Raw genomic sequence first — 22,449 nt, 5'->3', positions numbered from 1 at the left:
CAGTGGCTCTCCAAAGCTGTCATGCCACATGGAATGTTGAAGTTTTGTAGCATTTCAGCACTTGCGAGTAAGCAAGTGCAGCAAGACCAGATTTCTAATGCAGCAAATCATAGAATCACAGAGTGGTTTGGGTTGGAAGTGACCTTACAGATCCTCTAGTTCCAACTCCCCTCCACTAGATCAGGTTCCTCAAACCCCCATCCAAGCTGGAACACTTCCAGGGATGGGGCACCCTCAGCTTCTCTGGGCAACCTGTGCCAGGGCCTCACCACCCTCACAGAGAAGAATGTCTTCCTAATATCTGATCTAAATCTGCCCTCCTTCAGCTTAAAGCCATTCCCCTTTGTCCTATGATTGCATGCCTTTATAAAAATTTATCTCTCCAGGTCTAGCAAATTAGGGTTCTTATAGATATTTCCTTTTCTATCCCCTTTATAGTGTTTTGGGGTATACACCAGTTATTGCTCTAAGTGTAATTCTCTTGGATGTCCGATTTGCCTGAGAGATTTTAAGTATTTGTGCTGGCATGGCATTTCACTGGAAATGAAAGCCACAGTTCAGCAGTTTTGATTTAAGCCTGCTGAATTTTTGAAAGAAAATTCCTTCCCTGAATTTGGGAGTAACCCCAGCAACCCACATGCCATGCATGCCAAGTGGAAGAGGGGTTGTGGAGGCTGAATGGGGAGCAGGATTGCATCAAAAAGCCTGGAAGTTGCATATGTAGATAACGGCTGAAAAATATGCTTTCTTACGTAGCTTTAAAATGCATTTCCCAGTAAAAATACAGTGAATACAGTTGCTATAGCTACTAGCAGGGTTTTGTGCAGAACTTCATGAGGTACTTGCTGTGTAGTTGAAGAAAAGTTTTTCTCAGTTTGAGGGTTCAATATCACCTTGTGATTAGATTTTCTCCATTTAAGCAGGCACTGTTGAGCACCAGCTGTGTTTACAGTTTTTGCACAGAGCAGAAGAAGGCAAGGAGCTTGAAAACTTTTTTCTTTTTCTCTTTTTTGTGCAAGTGAAACATTGCTGATGTAGCTGAGCTAATGTGTTACTTAATTTCTTACTTATTTGTCTGTTTGGGATTGTTTTTAGGCCAAGAAACAGCTAATAGCGTTGTGGGCTTTCGTGTTTACCTTAGTATGGAAAAATTACAATTCTTTTATGATTAACCACCAGTCGAGCAACTTGTTCTGGCCCTAGAAGACAGGGAAAGGCTTCAGATTAAAACATGACACTGCAAACAGAAGATGAATGCATTAATTCTAGAGACCAAGTGCATCAGGCAGTGGTAGCTGAGCACTCAAACAGCTTTCTAGTCCTAGTGAGGGAATGTTCTGTCTCATAAATCAAAACTCATAGTTCTATAGATCAGGAAAAGTACTGCAGCTTTGAACAAGTTATAGATGATATACTGAGATTGTTAAGAATAATTTTGGATTTAAGTTGGCCAGCAGGTCAGACTGCATGTTATTGTCTCTTTCAGCTGTACTAATCTGTAAGTAAGTGTTGTTCTCTGAATACATTGACATGAATATGACAAACTTTCATACATCAAATTAGGTCTCATATGTATCTGTGGAAAACAAGTTATAACACCTGTTTTATCTCTTAAAGAACAGGCTGTCAGTCTTGTTAACAAAGACAAAACAGCAAAACAAGCACAATCACATCCTTTTTTCTTTTTTTTTTTAATTTGGCAACAGATAGATCAGAACAGTTACTCTTCAGACAACAACTGTGTTTGAAATATTTTCTTATTTGTATATGATGTCAATTCATGTGCATGTCTGCCCAGGGCAATGTGTTAGTACTTTGGTATTTTTCTTGGCATCAAAAAGAAAAGAAAGCAAACTACTTTCTTGCTCCTGAGTGGAGCAGGAAATGTAGTGCCAAAACAGATGTAGAAAGGCCAAGGTGCTCAGGGCCTTTTTGTACCCTTTATTTTCCTGGTGAGGGTCCTGAGCCTCCGAGCAGTCAATGAGAGCAAAGCATCACCCACTGGCATTTGGGACAGCTGAGCATCAGGGCTGGCTTCATCCAATCCAATTCATGGATAGAGAAGACTCAGAGTGAAGTGTAACCCTTTAGGCAATCCAGGAGTGCCCCATAGTTTTAGTTCCCATATCCATTATAATTCACCTAGAAACGAGACTGAACTCTGCACAGAATGTTCTTAAGCTCTCCCTGTGGAAAGTAGTGTGAAAGTTCAAAAAGACATTACTTTTCCTAGCTCCATTTTGGTTCTTCTTCCCCAATCTGCTTTTCTTGGACAATTTCATCATTCAGGGAGGAGGATCTGTTTAGAAGTCAAGATGTGCTTCTTCTGTTCCCCACTAGGCAAAGATTTTGTACTCAAGTCTATTCATCCTCTGCCTCTGAACTTGATAAAGTTTCCTATCATTACCTTTACCATCTTTTGCTGTTGCTGGTTTTGACTGACTTTCTTATGTCACCTTGACCAGACAGACATCTGCTGAAATATTGGTATCTGTTTGTACACCAATATCTAAATCTTTGCTCTTTGTCTAAGCTTCTTTTATTGTGTCTGGGGAAAATAAACACTTCTTGTGAGTAGTTAATTTATTTTACTCTTCCTCATGAGAAAGAGATAAAATAAATCTGGGTATGGATTTTTTCTTTCTTTTTTCTTTTTTTTTTTTTTTTTTTGATTCTCTCCATGAACTGGAAAGGAGCTTAAGTATAAAACCACATAAAATGTTAGTTAGAGACCTACAGCCTAAACTTAAATGACAAAAATCCCAGCCAGAGCTCTGCTATTTCTTAAGAAAAAGAGTGTAGTGTGAGACTGTTTGAAACTAAGCTTTACAATGCAGGAAGGCAGAGATTTAACTTGTTTTAAGTTCTAGCACTGCTGTCTAAGTAGGTACTTCTCCATTTCTACAAATTTTCCATGTCCTTTCTCCTCCACCAAATTTTCCAATGTTGCTTTAGTTATTATTTTCCTGAAAACACTTTATGTCCTTATCCATTTCAATATATCCTCTCCCCAACTACTTAGTAAAATCTTTGATATCTTACATTACTTTCCCAATAGCTCCCTCTTCTTTTAAGGTAAAAATTCAGGATATTGCATATGAAGAGGTAGGGAAAAGGGAATTAGCTAATTTTTGGAGTTTCAGGTCTTTTTGAGACAGCTTGAGGCACTGAATCTTAGAGTTAATTGTGAAAACTTTAAATATGAAGATATGAGAATGTTAGGAAGACCTGAGTGTAATGTTATTTCATGTCTCATTCATGTGATCTGTATATTCCTTTTTTTCTTTCATGGCCCATTCCCTTTTTGCTTTCTCTTTTTTCCGCTGCTGTTTCTGAAACTTGCATGAAGAATGAAAAGGAAGGAAGCAGAATGGAGAGGATTGGACAGGGTGAGAGTTGAAATAGCTCAAAACCCTTCCAGCCAACATCAGGATTATTGATTTAATACTGTCCCACCCCTTGCTATAAGCACAGACAGGCAAACCCAGCTGTGGTGCAGGGGTAGCAGCACATCTCTTATCAGCTCCTGAGTGACAGCCCTCTTGCCTCTGTCAGCTGCCTGGTGTGAGAGCTCTGTATGGGCTGTAGAGCACAAGCTTTTGTATCTTATCCCTTCTATGTATGTGAGTGACAGTGGTGAAGAGAGCCCTTCCTGTTAGAAAATAGGGATAATTTACATGTTTTCTCCAGCTACATATTTTGCTGTTTAATTTACATCTGTCAGACCCTTATTTACTGTACTTCTCTTCAGTGCATTCTTGATCATCTTCTGTTTTCACAGAGTCATAAAATGATTTGGGTTGGAAGGGACCTTCAAGGCCGCCTAGTCCTGATCTCCCTGCCATGGGCAGGGACACCTTCCACTAGACCAGGTTGCTCAGAGTCCCATCCAACCTGGCCTTGAACACTTCCAGGGATAGGATATCCACAACTTCTCTGGGCAACCTGTGCCAGTGCTTCACCACCTTCAAAGTAAAGAATTTCTCCCTAATATCCAATCTAAACCTGCCCTCTGCCACTTTACAGCCAATACCCTTGTCCTGTCACTATGTTGTCCTTGAAAAAAGGCCCCCTTCATCTCTCTTGTAGCCCCTTTAGGTACTGGAAGGGTGCTCTAATGTCTTCCTAGAGCCTTCTCTTTTCCAGGTTGAACAACTCCAATTATCTCAGCCTTTCCAACTGGACAGGTTTTCCATCCCTCTAATCCTTCCCATGGCCTCCTGTGGACTTGCTTCAACAGCTCAGTATCCTTCCAGTGTTGCTTTAGATGGGGTCTCATGACAGTGGAGTAGAGGAGCAGAATCACCTCGGTCAACCTCCTGACCACGCTGATTTTGATGCGGACCGGGATATGGTTGAATTTTTGGGCTGCAAGTTCACACTGCTGTGTCATGTCCATCTTCTCCTCCACCAGCACCTTCAGTTCCTTCTCAGCAGGGCTGCTCTCGATCTGTTCATCCCATCTTACTTAGTTTTCCATCTTACATCCCTTGGGGCAGAAATGACAATAAAAGTGACAAGGCAGAACTTTCCTGCAGGTCTCCTTTTGCTGGGATCATGGTAAAATCGTGGAATGATTCACAGTCAGTGATTTCCTGTGTGTCACATTCAGAATTTGAGAGGAGTAAAGTGTGTTTTATCTCAGTCTTGGACTTAGGATCTCTGACACTTGATAAATTCTTCTTCTGCTTGACTCCCCTGTGTTCCCCCTTCCTCCATGCCCGATGTTGGTGGTGGCCACAATGCTGGGCAGAGATGGCTGAGACATCAAAGATCCAACTTGTCTTCACTCAAAACTGCCCTGCACTGAGGCCATGCTTCTTATTTCTCTCATTTTATAGGAGTCTGTTCATGGTGAAGACAACCACAATGCAGAACTTTGTGGTCAGAGGAGATGGTTCTTCCTGTCTTCTCTTAGCCCAGCTCCTTGCATAAGAAAGAAAACCTTTCAGGTCAGAGTCAAAGAGAGACTGGAGGCAGTCACTTCCAAGATTTTCAGTCTTAAATTCTCCATCCAACCTTGCCACTCCGCAGACACCTATGCTGGGTAAGGTGTCTAAACTTAGGTTTCTGCGGCTGGGGCTTCCAAGATTTGCCCCTGCCTTAAATGATTTGAGTTGTACAATTATGAGACATTAAAGTGGCAATCCTACATTGGTTCCAGTACCACTTTTTTTTCAGGTCAGTTCCCAAAATGCTTTGTTACAAAGTCAACTAGGTGTGAATTGCTTTCTACCCTGGGGCCCTGCTGCAACAAGGAGGTAAAGAATGGCCTGTTTCTAGAATACCTGGTGGGAAGGGGTTGCTTGCAAGCTTCCTATATCTGTTTAACTGTCCTTTTCACTCTGGTGTTTTAAAAAAGAAATGTCCATGCTTGTTCTCAGTGGAGGAAAGCATGGAGATGCTCAGTTTGCGTGGATTTCAGGCAGTGGATACACAGTGGGAGTGCTGGGTACAGAGGGAAAGGGTCAGAGCTGAGGATGTAACCCTGCTATCTGCACCTCTGAAAGTAACGAGAGACCTCTTACTTTCATGGCCTTTATTCACAGATCCCTCACTTTTGCTGGTGTGTTGGTGTCCACAGTAGAGTTCTGGATTTCATTGCAAGGGCCAAGACCATGCAAAAAAAACCATGGAAAGGGTTTGCAGTACTAAATCTCTTAATCAAATGCACTTGTTTCTGAACAAACTTTCATTATATTAGATATCCATCATCTTTTCGGAACACATGGAGGGGGAATTCACCCACATGGTGCAAGTAGAAGGCATTGATGTTCCTGTATTTGGGAAATTTTTTGTCATTACTTCAGCAGAAGTGTTGGGAAGTGGTAGGTGAGTGTGTGGTGCATCTCCAATTAGCATGGCCCTATTAATAACCCTGAGAGTGACAGACAATGGGTATGAGCTCATTTCTAGAGTTTGTAGGGATTCTGGTTATCCAGGCCATTATCATAAGGCATAGAGCAAGGAATGCAAAGCAATTCTTCCTTGCCCCAGTTAAGAGTTCTGGGAAATGCGTTCACCAGGCTTCTCTTTGTTAGAAAGTATGTTGCCTATTTTCCAAATAGGTTTAGGCTGTTACCCCATCCTGATTCCTCACTCCAGCTCTGCTGGCTAACTATATAAAGCCATGACATATGGGTCTTTTTACTGACATAATCCTCTACTGTACTAAAAAAGAAAATATTAAATTTCATTCCAAGAGCTGTAAGAACTTCCATGAGGATATAAAAAGCAGGAAATTGGCCCTGTAAGAGTGGAGTACTCTCATATTGAATAGCCTCCAGGGGCTCAGTCTTTAAATCGTCTTCCTAATAGGTAATGTAGGTTGGAACAGCTCAGTCTCTGCTTGAGAGGAAATGGGATTTGTAGGACTTTGCTGGTACAGGTTACAGGTCTTAGGCCAAAGGACTGGTGTTCTGTGGCCCTGTACAAAATCAACATGCTCCGTACATACTGCACTAACAAGAGTTTGAACATGCAGTATGGAGGAAGAATCTCAGGATTTTCCACTCCACCATGAGCTGTTCCTACCATAATGTTTCTGGACATCATTTTGGTCTTTGTCTTGCTTAGATCATTCCTCCCTAATCTGAACACCCTGCAGGCAGAAGTGGCAGTTAATTTGAATGTATGAAGCTCTGGGAATAATGGTATCTATTACCCCAAACAGCCAGTGAGCCTTCGATTACCTGCAGGTGATGGATTTTCCATTTCCAGGATGTGTGTGTGCTGCAAACCCTGCTTCAGCAACAACATGAGACACATTTCAGCCTTGTGCTAGGTTTAAAAGAAGCAGACAAAAAGATACAGGCAAAGTTTTCTAACTTAGCCTGGTGCAATAAAGTCATTATCAGGATGGGTGAGCTGTGCACCTGCTACTGGGTAATGTAGTTTGGAGTGTGTTTTCTCCCAAGAGCATTCCTAAATTATTATGTATCTAATAATATCATTGTGTTAATATCCACAAGATTCAAATACATTTGCACCTCAAAGGATGAGGCACTGCAGAGGCAGAATATGGACCAACATGTTTTGTAATGGACTTGCAATCTACGTGACTTGAATTATATACTTGAGAAACTTTTGGGGGTGGAAGAGGATAGTGCAAATGAGATTATGACAAGTTAACTGACCTCTGAGTATCCTGTTCTGTTGCTAGTTCCCTGGTCCATGCTAAAGAGGTGCAGGCTACAGCTTTGCAAAAGAAAGTAAGTAACAATTAAGGGGAAAAAATTGGTTCAAACAAAATGCAGCCCTGAGAGGCTACTTTGCTATTTAAAAAAAAAAAAAAAGCTTCTAGAAATATTAAACCAATGCTTCAGTTTCAAGTTCAGGATGTTCTTCCTGCCTTTGCCAGTGAGTAAATAAACACTGGGAAAGAAGCTGTCAGTACAAGTGCTACAGGTGCTGGTGCCTGGTTCTTGGGCAAACTCTTTTTTCAGGCATTGTTTTCCCAAATCAGATACACAAAACTTCCTCTTATCAGCCTCCCCTTATCAGCTCTTCTAATCCCTTTGACCTCATTTATACTCTGAGACACTTTCCATGGGTCTTTTCCTTGATAACTATTTCAGTCAGGCTAACCAAGATACTTGAGCAATTGTGTTTTATACAGAACCAACCTTTTAGATGTAGAACTTCTTTTGAAATTCAAACTCCTTGTTAGCTGAAGTGAGAAGGGGTCACCACTTGGCTGGTCCATAAACACAGGTGTTCACATGGTACAGTGAAGATTTTGCTTACAGTCTGGTCAATGATACCAAAGCCAAAGAGAGAGTCTGTTGCACAGATTTTCATTGCAGATTACTTTGGGGTTTTCTTAGACAATCAGTAGAAAGATTTTTAAGCTTGATATGCAAGAGTACAATTTAAATTTAGAGTTACTTCCTCTGGGCAAAACACTGAAAAGTTATACTTGGGGATATTGCATCAAGGTTTCAGCCTGCAGACACTGTGTGGCTGCAGCAGGCAAAAATACCCTGCAAAGTCCTCTTCTAGCAGTGAGGGTGTTTTAGAATAGCAGTGATTTGGCAGACAACCAGTAAGGGCTTGTTTTAAAGCATCTATGGTAAATGCATTTATGAGGGGTCAATTTGTGGAATGCATGATCCAAGCATAGGTTAAGGAGTCAAGAGTAGCTGAATTCTAATTCTGACCTTCTCTCAGGATTCCTTGTGTGTGCACATGCAGCATGACAGAGGTTAAAGGAACATTTCTCAGGCTGCAAATTAGGAAATGCCCATGTTGAGTTAATCCTTGGAGTGTGCTTTATGGCCCTCTAGGATTCTTGGTTATGGTCCTGTTTAGGGTATTTTTCCCCATTCACCTCCTGTTTTGTTCTGTCTCCTGGACAGGTACCTGCCACTTAGGGAACAGCTATTTATTATTTTTCCCCTCCTAAATTATGGACTTTATTTCTCGCACAATCAAACTTGCTTCCAATTGCAGCAATATTAATCATTCATGGGCCCAGGCAGTTCCAGCACCAAGTACTTCAGGGCAGTAATACAGTTCAGCTAAGGCAAAAAAAGCGATGGGATGGAATGGTCTGCTGATCTTTCCCACCACTCTATTTCATCTCTCATAAAGCTGACAGATTGCTTTGGCTCACACTCATGTTAACCATCTCTCTGCATCTGAGCAGTATTTTAGGGATTGAGATGGAAGTTGCTCTTGAGATGTGATGTCGCCCAGAGAAACTGTGGATGCCCCATCATCCCTGGAAGAGTTCAAGGCCAGGCTGGATGGGGCTCTGAGCAACCTGGGGTAGTGGAAGGTGTCCCTCCCTGTGGTGGGGGTTGGAATGGGATCATCTTGATGGTCCCTTTCAACCCAAACAATTCTGTGATTCTGTCGTTGCACATGAAGAGAAGAAACATCCCACCCCCTGCAGCCTCGCCAGCACTTAGAGCAGACATTGAAGAGTTTTCTGCTAGCAGGGTGCATGAATGGCTTCATCCAACATACTGTGGGGCTGCTGACTGTGTCCTCCTTGATTTCAGCAGACTTTGGATCAGTTGTAGTTGAGCAAAATACCTCAGGAAGAGCTCTGGTGTTAGCAAAGAGTTTTCTGCTCTATTATTCACTTGGGTTTTTAAACAACGTCCACTGAAATCAGTGTCCCTCTTTTCACTAACTACAGTTGGCTTTGGATCAGGCCTGGGAAGATGCACATCTTCCAGAAATGCCATCGGATGATTTCTATAAAAATCATCAAACAAAGATACACAACTGCATGGGATGATCAACAGGGAAGAAAGTCCTATCTCTCTTTTATACGGTTGGGTTCCTGCTCACATCAGCAATAATTTAGATAATTAAATTGCTTAATTCAGTAGTTGGAAGAGGCACAATCAACAAACTGACTCTACTAAGATGTCAGATGTATTAGTGTGCTGGGTTTTATATTTGTTTTTCTTTTTTGTGTGTGTGTGAAAAGCTGTGTAATTGGACACTGTCTTTTTCACCCCCGGCTAACCTCTTCTTCAGAGGAGCATACCAAAGACATTTAAAATCACATTATGAATGCCAGCATAGTTACAACATTTATATGGCATATGGTGATGTTCAGTGGCAGCAGACGAATGGATGAAATCAAGCACAATAATAGAATCAGCCCCCCTTGAATTTAACAGTGAGACAGACAGTTCAGTGGTATAATTTAGAAAAATGCAAGTAGGAGCTTGAATATTTTAATGAGGTGTCTAAAGTACATAACTGGGCATACTTTTAGCATTCAACTTTGATTCAGTGGTCTTTGTGCTGTCCCTGTAGGGTCTTTGAACTTTTGCTCGCATGAGGTAGAAATGGTTATATTAAATCACACTCCTGAAATGTTCGTCTTACTGTGACTCCAGGTTTATTTTATTTTGCTTTATGAATATTTGTGCCTGAATCACTCTCTGAAGAATGAAGGAGATCACAGAAAGTGTTCTGTGTTGTTCCATCTCTAACTCACGTGGGTTTTGCTGTTGATGGCGTCTCTCAAACCAGGACAGAAGAGCAGTCTCTGGAGAGGCTGAGATGGGGTATATCCAGTGCCAGTGCAAATTGCTTCTCCTAGAAATGCCGTGAAGTTTTCTTCTCTGACACATTCTCCGTGGCTGCCCCTTCTTTTCCTTTTATTTTTTCAAGATGCCACTTCCAAACAAACAGTTTTGCTTCTCTTTTTCCACAAGGGTTTTTCATCCTTGTTCTCTGAATCACAGTGTTGAGAAGTCCCAGTTCTTCTTTGGCTCTTTTTTTTTATTGATGTTTTTTGCCCTACATTTCCCAGTGAGTGTTTACTTATTGTTCAAAACTAGAGAGACCTTACCATGGATTCTAACTGACCTAAAACTCTATCCTAACCCCTACAAAAAGCCATTCTGAAGCTGAAAGTTATATAGAACTCGTGCCTATCTTTTGCATATTGTTTGTTCAACTGTGAGATGGTATGAATAGCTTAGTGCTGTGCTTGTATTTTGAGTGTAGAGGGCTCACTCTAACATTTACTGACTTCTCAGCCAGGATGCCATTCCCACATCAAGTTTGCATGTAGCCAGAAGTATTCACTTCTTTTTTTCCCATTAAACTATTAAAAATGGAGCCTCAGACACAGAACCCGCAGTTCAGTGATAAATTTGGACGTGATGGGATTTGTCAGTTCTTTTTGCAGTATCCCTTAATGCATGACAAGGGAATCCCAAAGTGATGTTTGTGAAATACAAAGAAAATGGGAGCTATTTTAAAATGATGTACATTGACTTAGGCCTCTTTGAGCAAAATTATTCCCACATGATAGGCCGAACTAAAAATAATAGTAATAAAAAAAAATCCATGTTGGCCATTTGGAAATAGGGTCAACTAAAGAGAATTTCATAGTCTTGGATCACTCTGAAACCTAAACTGTACCACTTTTGGCTCCTTTTTGACCACTTCTCCTGGAAAGGGAAATAAACAGTGATCAGCTGCTGCAATTTCAAACTGGGCTCAGTCTCAAAGTGGCTGACTGAAGTGGGAAAGAAAGAAGTATGGAAAACCCATTACTAAAAATATTTCATTTCCAACCTTTCTTCTAACATCCCTGAAGACTTCCTTGCCATGACATGAGTCCTGCTGATGTGAATGGGGCAATTTTCTCTCACTGGTATATTTGTACATAAAGTAGTTGCAAGTTAAGAGACTTGGTTCAATTCTTCATGCTATAAAAGTGGATAAAATTATATTTTTTGGCCTGAATGCAAGAATAATATTGAACCATAAATGTGTATTAAAGCCACCACAAGTTATGATTATAGATTTTAAGCAGATGTTCTGTTTTGATTTGCAGCTTTTTTTTTGACACTATTTTTAGCCTAAATGGCTGTTCTGAGACACCTTGCAGCATTCATAATGCAGAAGTGAGTTCTTGAAGCGTTTTGGCAAGGAGGGGAGAATAATGAGGCCTTAGAGACAGAGCCCTCAGGCCTGGCCATGGGGGAAGTCCTTCTGCTGGGGTAGAATCCCACATGTACCAAGTGAGCCCCATCCACCGAGCTGCATCCGCTGCTCACAGAGCCGGAGTTGTTCTGCTGACTGACACCAGCTGGTGCTCTGCTCCTTTTATCCTGGCCTCATGTGGGTTAGCAGCTGGTCAAGACTGTTTTTAAGAATGTATTTATAAAACTTCACAGCCGTGCAAGCCCAGACACAGAGAAAGGACGTTTTGAGCTCGGCACTGGAAGTGCAGGATGTCGCCTGGCAGATCTGGTTTCCCAGCTCTTGCTGCTGCCACAAACCTGCTATCCCATCACTAGTACCCAAAAACAATGTTTCCTAAAAAAATCCAGGGGAGCGAAAACCTTGGGCTGAAGGCTCCTGTAGATATTTTAAGCAGTGCCTGTCCTGATCCCTCTGCAGGCGGCTGCCTGATTGGTATTTCAATAACGTGCTTATTTAGAAGGAAATTCTAACTCCTGTAGGGCACAGTGGTGTTTTCATGCCTTTTTTACCCTGCAGCCTTTTCCAGCTGGCTCAAACCTGAACACCTCACTGTCTGGTAGGGACATCATCTGGCTGAGGTGTAAACTACAGCACTTGATTTTGTATTTAGAGTTGGTACATGAATAAATACGATTTTTTTTTTTTAATCTTTCTTGTATTTATGTTCCACTGTTGGCAGACACTTCCAAATTTTATTTGCAGTGAAGGATTTATTATATGTATTGCTTTTCTCCTTGTCTGGATGTGATACGGACTTCTGAAAATAGCCTGTATTTTATCTTTTGGAAAGAGTCTGTATTTTTTTGTGGGGATAAGGATTTATAGCGACATCTTGACAACTTCATAAGATTTTTCCCCTTTTTAATTTCCTAAACTAGGACAACATGCTGAGATACGTGGTAGAGATAGGCCCAGCATCTGACTGATCAAAATGGGTTTTGAACCAATGCTGACGCCACTGTTCTTTCTGTCTGTGATTCCCACAGAACCTTATTGCTTTGAAAAGAAATATCCTAGAAGGCATAATCGACCCTGCAGCAATGAACTACATCAGACAGTGTCCCCTTCATGACTTCTACCCAGCTATCAACAGTGAGAAGCAGACATGCATGTTAAAACACTGAGAAGGCAGAACTTCCCCAAGAAAACGGACAAAGAAATAATTAGAATCATTAAAGAGGAAAAGAAGGAATCAGAATCTGGGAGAAAGTTTTTAAAAATAATGCCTTAGGCAGTGAGAGCTGCAGAGTGAAAGCTGGTTTCTCCCTTCTGGGTGTGCAAACAGTAGATCAAACTGCAATGACTTTATGATATAATAAAAAATAATAAAACAAGAGCAATAAGAGATTTATTTTTTAAAGTGTTGATCTAGTGTTAGAAAACACAGCTTAACTTTTAACAGCTCAGACACTTTGCCTGACTTCTTACAATACCTTCTGACTTCAGTGACTCCACTCACAGTCAACTCAAACCAAAGACCTTATACTGAAGATAACCCTGAGTTTTTGCACATCTTTAAACTAAATAGTGGAAAGAAATGTTTTGAAACTGCTGACTTTACTCCTACAAAGAAGGACCAATGGCAACAAATATATATATGAAAATAGTGGTGTATTTTTAGCATTTGTCATTTTTGGGGCTGCTGAACTGACTGAAAGCAGCGATGGGTGAAGTGGCAACGGGTTGTGTGTGTGATTTGTAGTGGTTTGTATCTGGGCTCTGCGTTGTGTATCTCCTAATGATGAATGTGTGGGAGGGCCAGGTCAGGAATGGTTTCCACTCCAGTGCGCTGATTGTGTAGTTGGCAGTGGGCTCAATTAAAGTATAATAATCTGGTAATCTCTCTCCTGTTTCCATTCAGCTGCTTCACAGTGAATAGAGCCAGTGAACAAGTATAGCTTTTGAAAAGTAGGTGAACTCCTGCCTCTTTGTCTGAGCAGTTTATGTCTAGTCAAGTAAAATGACAAGCAGAAGAGGCGACTGTCCAAAACGTTGCTCTCATGACTTGCATCACTGCTGCTGTTTGTGTTGCTGTGAGATAACACTTGCTCTTTATTTCCCTCTCTAGGCTGCGTGTTGGATTTCTAGCAAGCTTCGCACCACGGAGAAAAGACGAGCTGATGTGAGAAAGGAGATATGGATATGTCCATGATGGGAAGGTGCTGTATGCTCCATCTCTTGGTTCTTCTCACATTCGTGTTCAGCGGGGAGAGAACCGAGGCACAAAGAGCAGGTACGCCTTCAGTTTACTGCCTCGTGCCCTGGAGGTGCTGGGGCTCTCCCATGGCTGGGAAGCCATCAGTACAAGGAGGAAAACTATAAACAACCCAAGACATTTACTGCTGGAACTACATTAAATGGACCTTAGGGATGGAGAAGGCTCGGGGTTCAAGGCTGTGGTTTACCTGGGTCTCTTGTTCTGTTGCAGGCTTAGAAAGTTTAGCTCAGCTACCCACAGCGAGAGGAGCAGCTCACCACAGTTAGCTCTGATGTGCTGCATCTACCTTGCACTGGCATGGAGATCACCTCTTCCATTGCCTCCTGTGGGTGTCACATGAGACCTGGTGAATCTTCTGCCTGGCTGTGACTTTCCTGTGAGCTAAACAGGGCCAGGGTACTGTTCTTACCCTCCCTTGATTCAAGATATTTGAAGGATGTGTTGATGTGGTGCTTAGGGACATGGTTTAGTGATGGACATAACAGTGTTGGGTTAGTGGTTGAAATTTATGATCTCAGAGGCCTTTTCCAACCTAAGTGACTCTAGGATTCTATGTTTCTCTACTGTCTAGTTGGTAGCATGGTCCCTGGCACAGCTTTTGGCCTGGGCTCATGAACACTCTCCCCCAAATGCCACTGAATGCATTAGAGGATGGTGTAGATGAGGGACTGTTCTTACAGGGATCCTTGACAAAGGACATGTTGGCTTTTGTGTGGTAGCAAGAAGAGTTGAGTTATCTGGCATCAGTGATGCCACACCTCAAATTTAACATGGTTGTAGGCCCACACAATTTTTTCATAAGAGTCCAAAGGCATTTAGAGATGGAGGTTTTCCCTCTCTTTTTCTAGGAAAGCTTCTATTCTGTAGGCTTGGGTATTTTATAAGAAAAAAAAGGCTTTTTTAGACCTTCTTTCACTTTAAGGAATAGCTGCTTTACAGCTTTATTATGTGATCTTTCTATGGTTTTCTAGATGAAGTTTAACAGGAATAAATATTTAGTAACCAAAAAAAGTGAAATCTCACATTTTTTTCTCTGCTTCTGGACCTGTCACAGGCAGAATATAGTGGTGCCATTTATATGTTCCTTCTGTGCTTACTTTAAATAATTTTGGGCTTATAGCTTGTTTGTGAACTATTTTTAAAGGAAATATTGCAAAACAGTTCATTCAGTGTCTGAGTAGATGAACACAACTCCTTGAATCATGCTCCCAGAGAGCATTTCTGCAATCACAAACCTGAATTTTTGCTTTCTATGAGTTATCTCCCATATTCCCTTAACATGAACTCAATTGTTTCTGCCAGTAAAAAGTAATGTTATGGCATTCTTGGCAAACAATCAATTTTTTCCAGTGGTGGACATTAGAGTGCTAAAAATGCAGATTAATATTTACTAAAAGCATTTCTGCAGCATTTCATCTCACTGCCATCAGGTGTGTAAGCAAAGAATCACTAACTCAAAAAAAATGATCCTGAAAGACCATGTTTTTCTTCCGTGCAATGCTGCCTTGAATAGACATCACTTTTTAAACCTTACCTCCCCCTTGTTTTAAGGCTCATTGCCCTTGAACACAGACAGAATTCATTCTGTCTGTTCTGTTTGTTTTGAAATTGCAGTTGTTTCACCTGCTGAGAGTCATTAAAGTAAGTTACAGGAAGTTCTGTACCTTGTGGGTTTTGCTCTCTAGTTAGTCTCACCTAATTAACATTCTTCCAGCCAGAATAGATTAATATAATAATGAATTTAGGAAGGAGGTGAGGTGGGAAAGTGTAGAATCCTTTCTTACCTTTTGCTGTTAATCCTCTATATTCTCCAAAAATCAAGCAGAACCACACTTGAGAGTCCAGCTGATATACACAGATTTAATGTAACTTACATGCCAAAATATAAAATTATATAAACCATCATCTCCCCTCTCAGATTGCCTTCAAGAGAGTTTTTCCAGACAGACTTTTATTGCTCTGGGGTTAGAGACGAGCACTCCCTCGCTCACAAATGCCATCACAGAACACATTCCCACAGGAAGGTTTTGGCTCGGATAGAGTTAATTTTCCTCACAGTAGCTGGTATGGTGCTGTGCTTTGGATTTGTGCTGGAAACGGTGTTGATGACACAGGGATGTTTTTGTTACTGATGAGCAGAGCTCACACTGAGCCAAGGCCTTTTTTATTCCTCCTCACACCAGCCAGGAGGCTGGGGGAGCACAAGAAATTGGGAGGGGATAAAGTCGGGACAGCTGCCCCCAGCTGACCAAAGGGGTATCCCAAACCATAAGGTGCCATGCTCAGGAATAAAACTGGGGAGTCACTTGGCTGGAGACTCCTGCTCAGGCACTGTCTGTGAGTCAGTCAGTGGTGAGCAACGGTTTTCATTTGCATCACTCCTCGTTCTTGGGTTTTATTTATATCTCTTTGTTATTTTGCTTTTCATTACAACTTCTTCTTTCTCTTCTTATTATTTTGTTTTATTGTATTTTATTTCAATTATTAAACTTTCTTCTCTCAACCCACTTTTACCTTTCCAATTCTCTTCCCCCCGATCCTGCCGAGGCCAGTGAGTGAGGGGCTGTGTGGTACTTAGTTGCCAGCTGGGCAACCACAACAACAGGTTGTTTCCAAAGAGATCCCATGTGGATGGGCTGATCCCAGTGTGATGCCAATCCTGTGTGCATAGGTTGTTCCCATGGGCCCTGAGCCTGGAATGTGCTGGGATGTGCTCTGCTACAGAAGTCAACACAGCAGCAGGTGATGATGCTCATTTCTCATCACCTGCCACACTCCAAGTGTGCATTCAATCATTCTCATGGTCATCATGCAATACTGTGAACACTGACCTACTCTTTTGTAATGCTTTTACTCTTCTCCTTAGGCAAATCCTCTCCATGTAGCTGAGCTACCCACTCCCTACCGCCCAGTGCAGTAGGCTGTTCTGGAATTCTTCCATTCCGGGCAGGGTCACAACCCCAGGATGAGCAAAAGAACCAGAGCCAACTTATTTCAAAATCTGGGTGTGGTAGAAGACTTTTTGACTTTCCTATAGGTTCAAGTGCTGGAATTCAATAGGAAATATGTATTTTTTATCACTGGTTCAAACATGCAGTTTTACTTTGTGAGACAACATGAGACAAGAACTGCTGGAGAAGTAATGGTTGGTGGCTGTGACCAAACTGACTTTGTAGAGCAGCTTTCAGTCTTAAAACTCATAATTTATTAGGGATTGTGGTCTATAATACTGGTTTAGAGAAACATATGTATTTATATGCACATTTTGTCCAGCTGGGGCATTATGTTGATAAATCTTGGGCATCTGTGGGACTTTTATGGATCTACTGCGTCCTGACTTGCATGTATCCAGAAACAGCTAAGAAACATTCTCCTGAGAGATCTACTTTTTTTAGCAAGTGTCTGACAAATGATAGTCTGGACTGATAGACCAAACAAGTTGCAATTAAAATAAATTTGTGTTTTGAATTATACAGGCCTCGCATTGAAAGTATCATGGTTGGAGGCAAAGGGATGGTTGTGGGTATAAGTGAACTTTTCCCTTACAAGGCAGCTGCCCTTTGTTGTTGAGGAACATATCCTAAAATTCAGTGAGTCATGCTTTAGTCAATAGTCAGTGGCAGAAAGCCTCAAAATTGAAATAATCTTGTTATAGACTTGCTGCATCAACATATCATGCTGAGCAAAATAACTACTTCAAGCTAAGCATAAATTAATCATAACATTAATGCAAGAGGGAACACGAAAGCTTCACTACTCAGGGTCAGGATTGGCATAGGCAAGGTCAGGGCAGGGCTCTTGATCTGTCCAGGTCATTTCAGAGCATTCCCTGAGCAAAGGCATTGCAGTGAAGTCAGAGAAAAAGAGCTTCATGTGCATGCAGGGGGTGTAGGTGAAGGATTGAGCAGAGGTAGTTAGAAGCAAAGGAACAGAAAGGGTTTGCATTTCAAAGCAGAGTGTGTGCTGGTCTGTAGATGTCCTGAAACAGATGAGGTGAATCACAAGAAGAAAGGCTGGGAATCTGCTTTTCCTCTGCAGGATAGGGAGAAGGTTTGCTGCCTCCTCCAAATTGCTCACAAGGGAGCTGTGGCTAGGGAATATTTGGTATGTTTCCTGCCACTTAACAATGTTTCCTGCCACTCTTGCAGGTTGCAAAAGCGTTCACTATGACCTTGTCTTCCTCTTGGATGCCTCCTCCAGCGTTGGAAAAGAAGATTTTGAGAAAGTTCGTCAGTGGGTGTCTAATTTGGTGGAAACTTTTGAGATTGGGCCAGACAAAACCCGTGTAGGTGTGGTGCGATACAGCGATCATCCAACCACGGAGTTCGACCTGGGAAAGTACAAAACCCGTGAGGAAATCAAAGAGGCTGCACGAAAGATTCAGTATTATGGGGGTAACACGAACACTGGCGATGCTCTCAGGTACATCACCACCTACAGTTTTTCCAAAGAAGCTGGTGGGAGACTTAGTGATCGAACTGTTAAAAAGGTGGCTATCCTTTTGACTGATGGAAGGAGCCAGGATTTTGTCTTGGATCCAGCCACTGCAGCCCATCAGGCTGGGATTAGGATTTTTGCTGTGGGTGTTGGAGAAGCCTTAAAAGAGGAACTCGATGAGATTGCTTCAGAGCCCAAGTCTGCTCACGTGTTTCATGTCTCTGATTACAACGCCATTGATAAAATTCGGGGGAAGCTGAGGAGGCGTCTCTGTGAGAGTAAGTAGAATGCCCCATTCTGCAGAATTAAAATAGGTTCAGTTAGCATATAGGTATGAAAAGCTGTGATTGTTTTCTTTCATGCTTATACTTCTTTATTTTCATGTCTTCCACTCAGTTCCACTCTGTAAGAGATGATTGTTCAAGGCTGGGTTGGGTGGAGCTTTGAGCAACCTGATCTAGTGGAAGTTGTACCTGATTATGGCAGGGATTTGGAACTGGGTGATCTTTAAGGTGCCTTCCAGCCCAAACTATTCTCTGTTGTTATGATTCTATCATTTTACTACAAGAGATGTGATGGGTTTTTCTCCCAAGTCAGTATTAACTATAGGTCATCTTCCAGAGCAAAAGATGAATTCCCTTTTCGTTCTGATATAGTTAATTACTTTATAATAATTTGGACTACTGAATATGAATAGTGACATCTTATTTATACATAGATTTTGGGTTATTTTGTGTACGATCTTTACCCCCACCTTATTTGCTGGCATTGTTCTGTGAAAAGAATGCTCTGGATGCTGCTGGGAAGGATCCTTAAGGAAGCAAAGGGATGTTAGTGCTTTTCTGCCTTTCAGCATCTCAACTCTACTGACAACTGGTGTTCTGTAGTGCTCTGGCCACCAACAGCACAAGCATTGGTGATGTCTTGAATGACTTTTAATGGAGAAAAGTGTGGAGGATTTGCACTGAATAAATGACCTTGATTTTCCAGCTCCTTGGTGAAGAGAATGGGAATGGCATTGTGGCTGGTATCTCCCAGCACTTTAACAGGAACAGCAGTCACACAGCCTGTTCTCCTTCCACCACAGATAAATCACTCTCTTGTTCTTAGTGACTACATGAAACCTGCCTGGTTTTGCTGCAGTGTGTGTTGTGGTTACTGTGAACAGGCCTCGTAGATGATGTTGTGAAGACCTGTTATTGCATTTTGTGAACTCCGTTTGTAAGAAAAAAGCTCTGGGCTTATGTAGGGTCCTTAAAGAATGACAAGCACGAGCAGGCAGAGTCTAGTTGACATTGCCCAGCAATGTCAAGATGTGACTGCTTTTTTAGCCTAAACATAAATGGGTAATGGGTGGTGTTATCTCATGGGGGATAATGACTGTAAGATATGCAGACTGAAGGAGCTTGGGTTTTTTCTGTGAAAATCTTATGTAATCCTACACACAACTGGGCTGTAATAGAGAAGGGTAAACCCTTCTGGTTGGCATACTTGGCCAACTCAAACAACTTCCTGCTGCAGCTGCTGAACTCCAAAAATGTGATTTTTCTTTGCAATTCTATTGCTTTCCTTTTCCAAAGCAAGTGTTTTCTCTATTTTGTACCTGGGTCATCATTTGTTGCCTACTCAAAAAATCCTTTACCTGCCTGTCAGAGTATAATGCCATCTGTCTGTGGCTTTCTGAGCCCATCCTGTGTCCACACGTGCCAGCATAACACTTCTCATTCGATTACAAAGGACCACTGGGAGCATCCTTCATCCTGAATCTGATGAGTCCCTCCTCTCCAAGGTGTTTGCTTCCACCTGCACTAGTGAGCTCAGTAAGAAATGGGGGCTGTGGTCAGTTCATCACACATCTCTGCTGCTCCTTCCTCCTAGTGGGGAGGACTCCTCACACTCTTTCCCTTCTCTGGCATGAGCTCCTCTCTCCATGTGTCCACAGGTCCTGCCAAGAGTCTTCTCCAGCATGGGCTAAGTCACAACCTCCTTCAGGTATCCACCTGCCTTAGTGTGGGATCCTTCCCGGAATGCAGGTGGATCTCTGCTCCCCCATGTGCTGCAGAGACACAGCTGCCTCACCATGGGCTGCACAGGAGCTGCAGGGGAATCTTGCGACACCTGGAGCATCTCCTGCCCCTCCTTCTCCACTGACCTCTGTGTCTGCTCGGCTATTTCGCTCACATATTCTCACCTCTGACTGCAATTTCTCCTGCATAGAAACTTTTCCCCCTTAAATACACTATCCCAAAGTCTTCCCTAAATTTTTTCTTCTTACATTTAAAACAGGGAAAGTGCTCTTTGGCAAGAATCAGTGTTATCATACTTACTTAATTTACTGCTTTGCATGCAGAAAGCTTTTGCAAGGCATGATGTTTAGATCAGATCCAAAAAATCATGAAAATCTTGCTGAAGCAGAGGATGAGGTAGTGAGAGCACCTCCAGCAGAAATACTATGGTAGAGATCAGTTAATTTTTTGTTACCTGCATGTGTGAGGTAGAACTATTTGGGAGGGTGAGAGAATTGAGGTGGAGAACAGGACCAAGAGATTTCTTGTGCATGTACCACTTTTAAATTCTGTTAATACAGTAGGAACAGGAAAGGAGTGATGGCTGGACCTTCTACATATTTAGAAGGTCAACCTTTAACAGCTGTTGCAGTTAGCTCTCAGTGGTTTTAATGACAGCACTGCACAAAACATGAACATACAAACCACAGGGTGGGTGGAAAACGTGACCAGGGCACATGCCAAGCTGCTGTTTGTTTTGTGCACATTCTGAGACAGACAAAAGCGTATATTGCCACAGCCAAGCTGGGGTTTTAATAGACATAATCCCTTGTGAGCTCCAGGGAGACACATCAATCAAAGGGTGGAAATGGGAGGAAGTTTTTTTTTGTACTGACCACTGACGAGTCCTCCAGTCCTGGTACTGCCACTGAAATGGGAAGGGTCGTGAAGTGTTGCAAATGCTGGATTTTATGCCAGCAGCTGTTCAGAATCGCTTGTCTCAGGTCTCCCTGGACATCTGGCCTAGACTCTGTCATTCCATCTTGCTATATTTGACTGAATTTATTGCTAAGAACATTGCTAAGACTCATTGAGTGCATTAATAGCATTTTAGCTTTCATTTGATCTTGTGGCAGTAAGCATAGCATAATCGAAAAATAACATGTCTGCTCAGCAGGACATCACGGCAGGGGGAGATATTTTTGTCACACATCTCCATTACATTCTGGACTATAGTTGGCAGGCAAGAATGGGTGATGCTTTCACAGGAAAGCAGGAGAGATACATTCTGCTAAAAATTCCAAAGATACTACATGCTTCCTAAATACAGTTCCTGCTTATATGTTTCAGGGATAACAACAGGCAGATATGGAATATTTAAAAATATACTAGACCAAAGGACCATCATCACATGAATCTCAAATGCTTTGCAAACAGAAGGAGATGAGGCTGAATTGTTTAAAAAATGGCTTGATACTGATGGTTTGTCATTGATTTCAGTTGATTTAGTGAGGCCTGTGGTATCAAAAGCAGTCACATGTCCAGATGATTCACAACATTTATATTTCTATTTTTACACGTCTTTGTTGACTTTGGGTGGTGTATGAAGTGCATAAAACAAGACATACGCTACCACTGTTCTGTTACTGATGATGAAGGGCTTCCAGCCTTCAAGGCAACACCCTGAAGGCCTGTCAAAAGAATAGTCTGAAAGCTTCAGAAATGTCTTTTTTTTTGAGGTTGCCTTTGCCCAGGTTCATGATATAATCACAGAAGAACAGCAAGCTGTTTCTTCTTGGCCTTCAGTGTTAAAAATACCTCATGCACAGAGACCATGACAAAGGGTAGGCATCTGAATTGCCATATCTTGACTGACACCTCCTAAGAGACTTATCAGTACAGTCAAATCTCACAAAAATACTGAAATATTGGAACATATCAACACCTAAGGGTATGTTCCAAATTTTGCCGCTTAAGAAGATGTCCAGATTAGGTGCAGATAATAAGAATTTGACCATCACTTGAAAATCTAGTGACTTTGAGATGGCTTGGGAAGTCTGCTAAAAGCTCAGCAGACAACTGCTGCTTTTTAAAAAGCTGCAGCTGGGCAGTGACCTGCTGATATGTCCTGCTGCTTCTTGATGCTCTACGTCCACAGCTGCAGTGGTGCCTTTCCCAAGCTCTGTGACATCTCCAACTTGTAGCAGTCACTCATGTTACAGATGACAGGATCACTTATCCTTTCATCACCATATTTGCTGGCTAACTGCAGTGTCCTGTGAAGGCATAAAAGGTCTGTGACAGAATTTCCAACTGATTTCT

At 41.9% G+C, this 22,449-nt stretch overlaps 1 protein-coding gene across 1 annotated transcript in view; it reads left to right on the top strand.

Moving 5' to 3' along the window:
- Positions 1-13,602: 13,602 nt before the first annotated feature.
- Positions 13,603-22,449, top strand: part of COL22A1 (collagen type XXII alpha 1 chain) — a gene marked incomplete at both ends in the record, with an annotated part of 202,859 nt that continues 194,012 nt past the window's right edge. The window contains 2 exons of the mRNA XM_082293334.1: positions 13,603-13,699; positions 17,833-18,399. Coding sequence (XP_082149460.1) covers positions 13,603-13,699; positions 17,833-18,399 — 664 coding nt within the window. The remainder of the gene's footprint in view (positions 13,700-17,832; positions 18,400-22,449) is intronic.

Source organism: Coloeus monedula (assembly GCF_965178545.1).
Source record: "Coloeus monedula genome assembly, chromosome: 1".
Classification (NCBI taxonomy): domain Eukaryota; kingdom Metazoa; phylum Chordata; class Aves; order Passeriformes; family Corvidae; genus Coloeus; species Coloeus monedula.
This window is presented reverse-complemented; position numbering and strand designations above follow the sequence as displayed.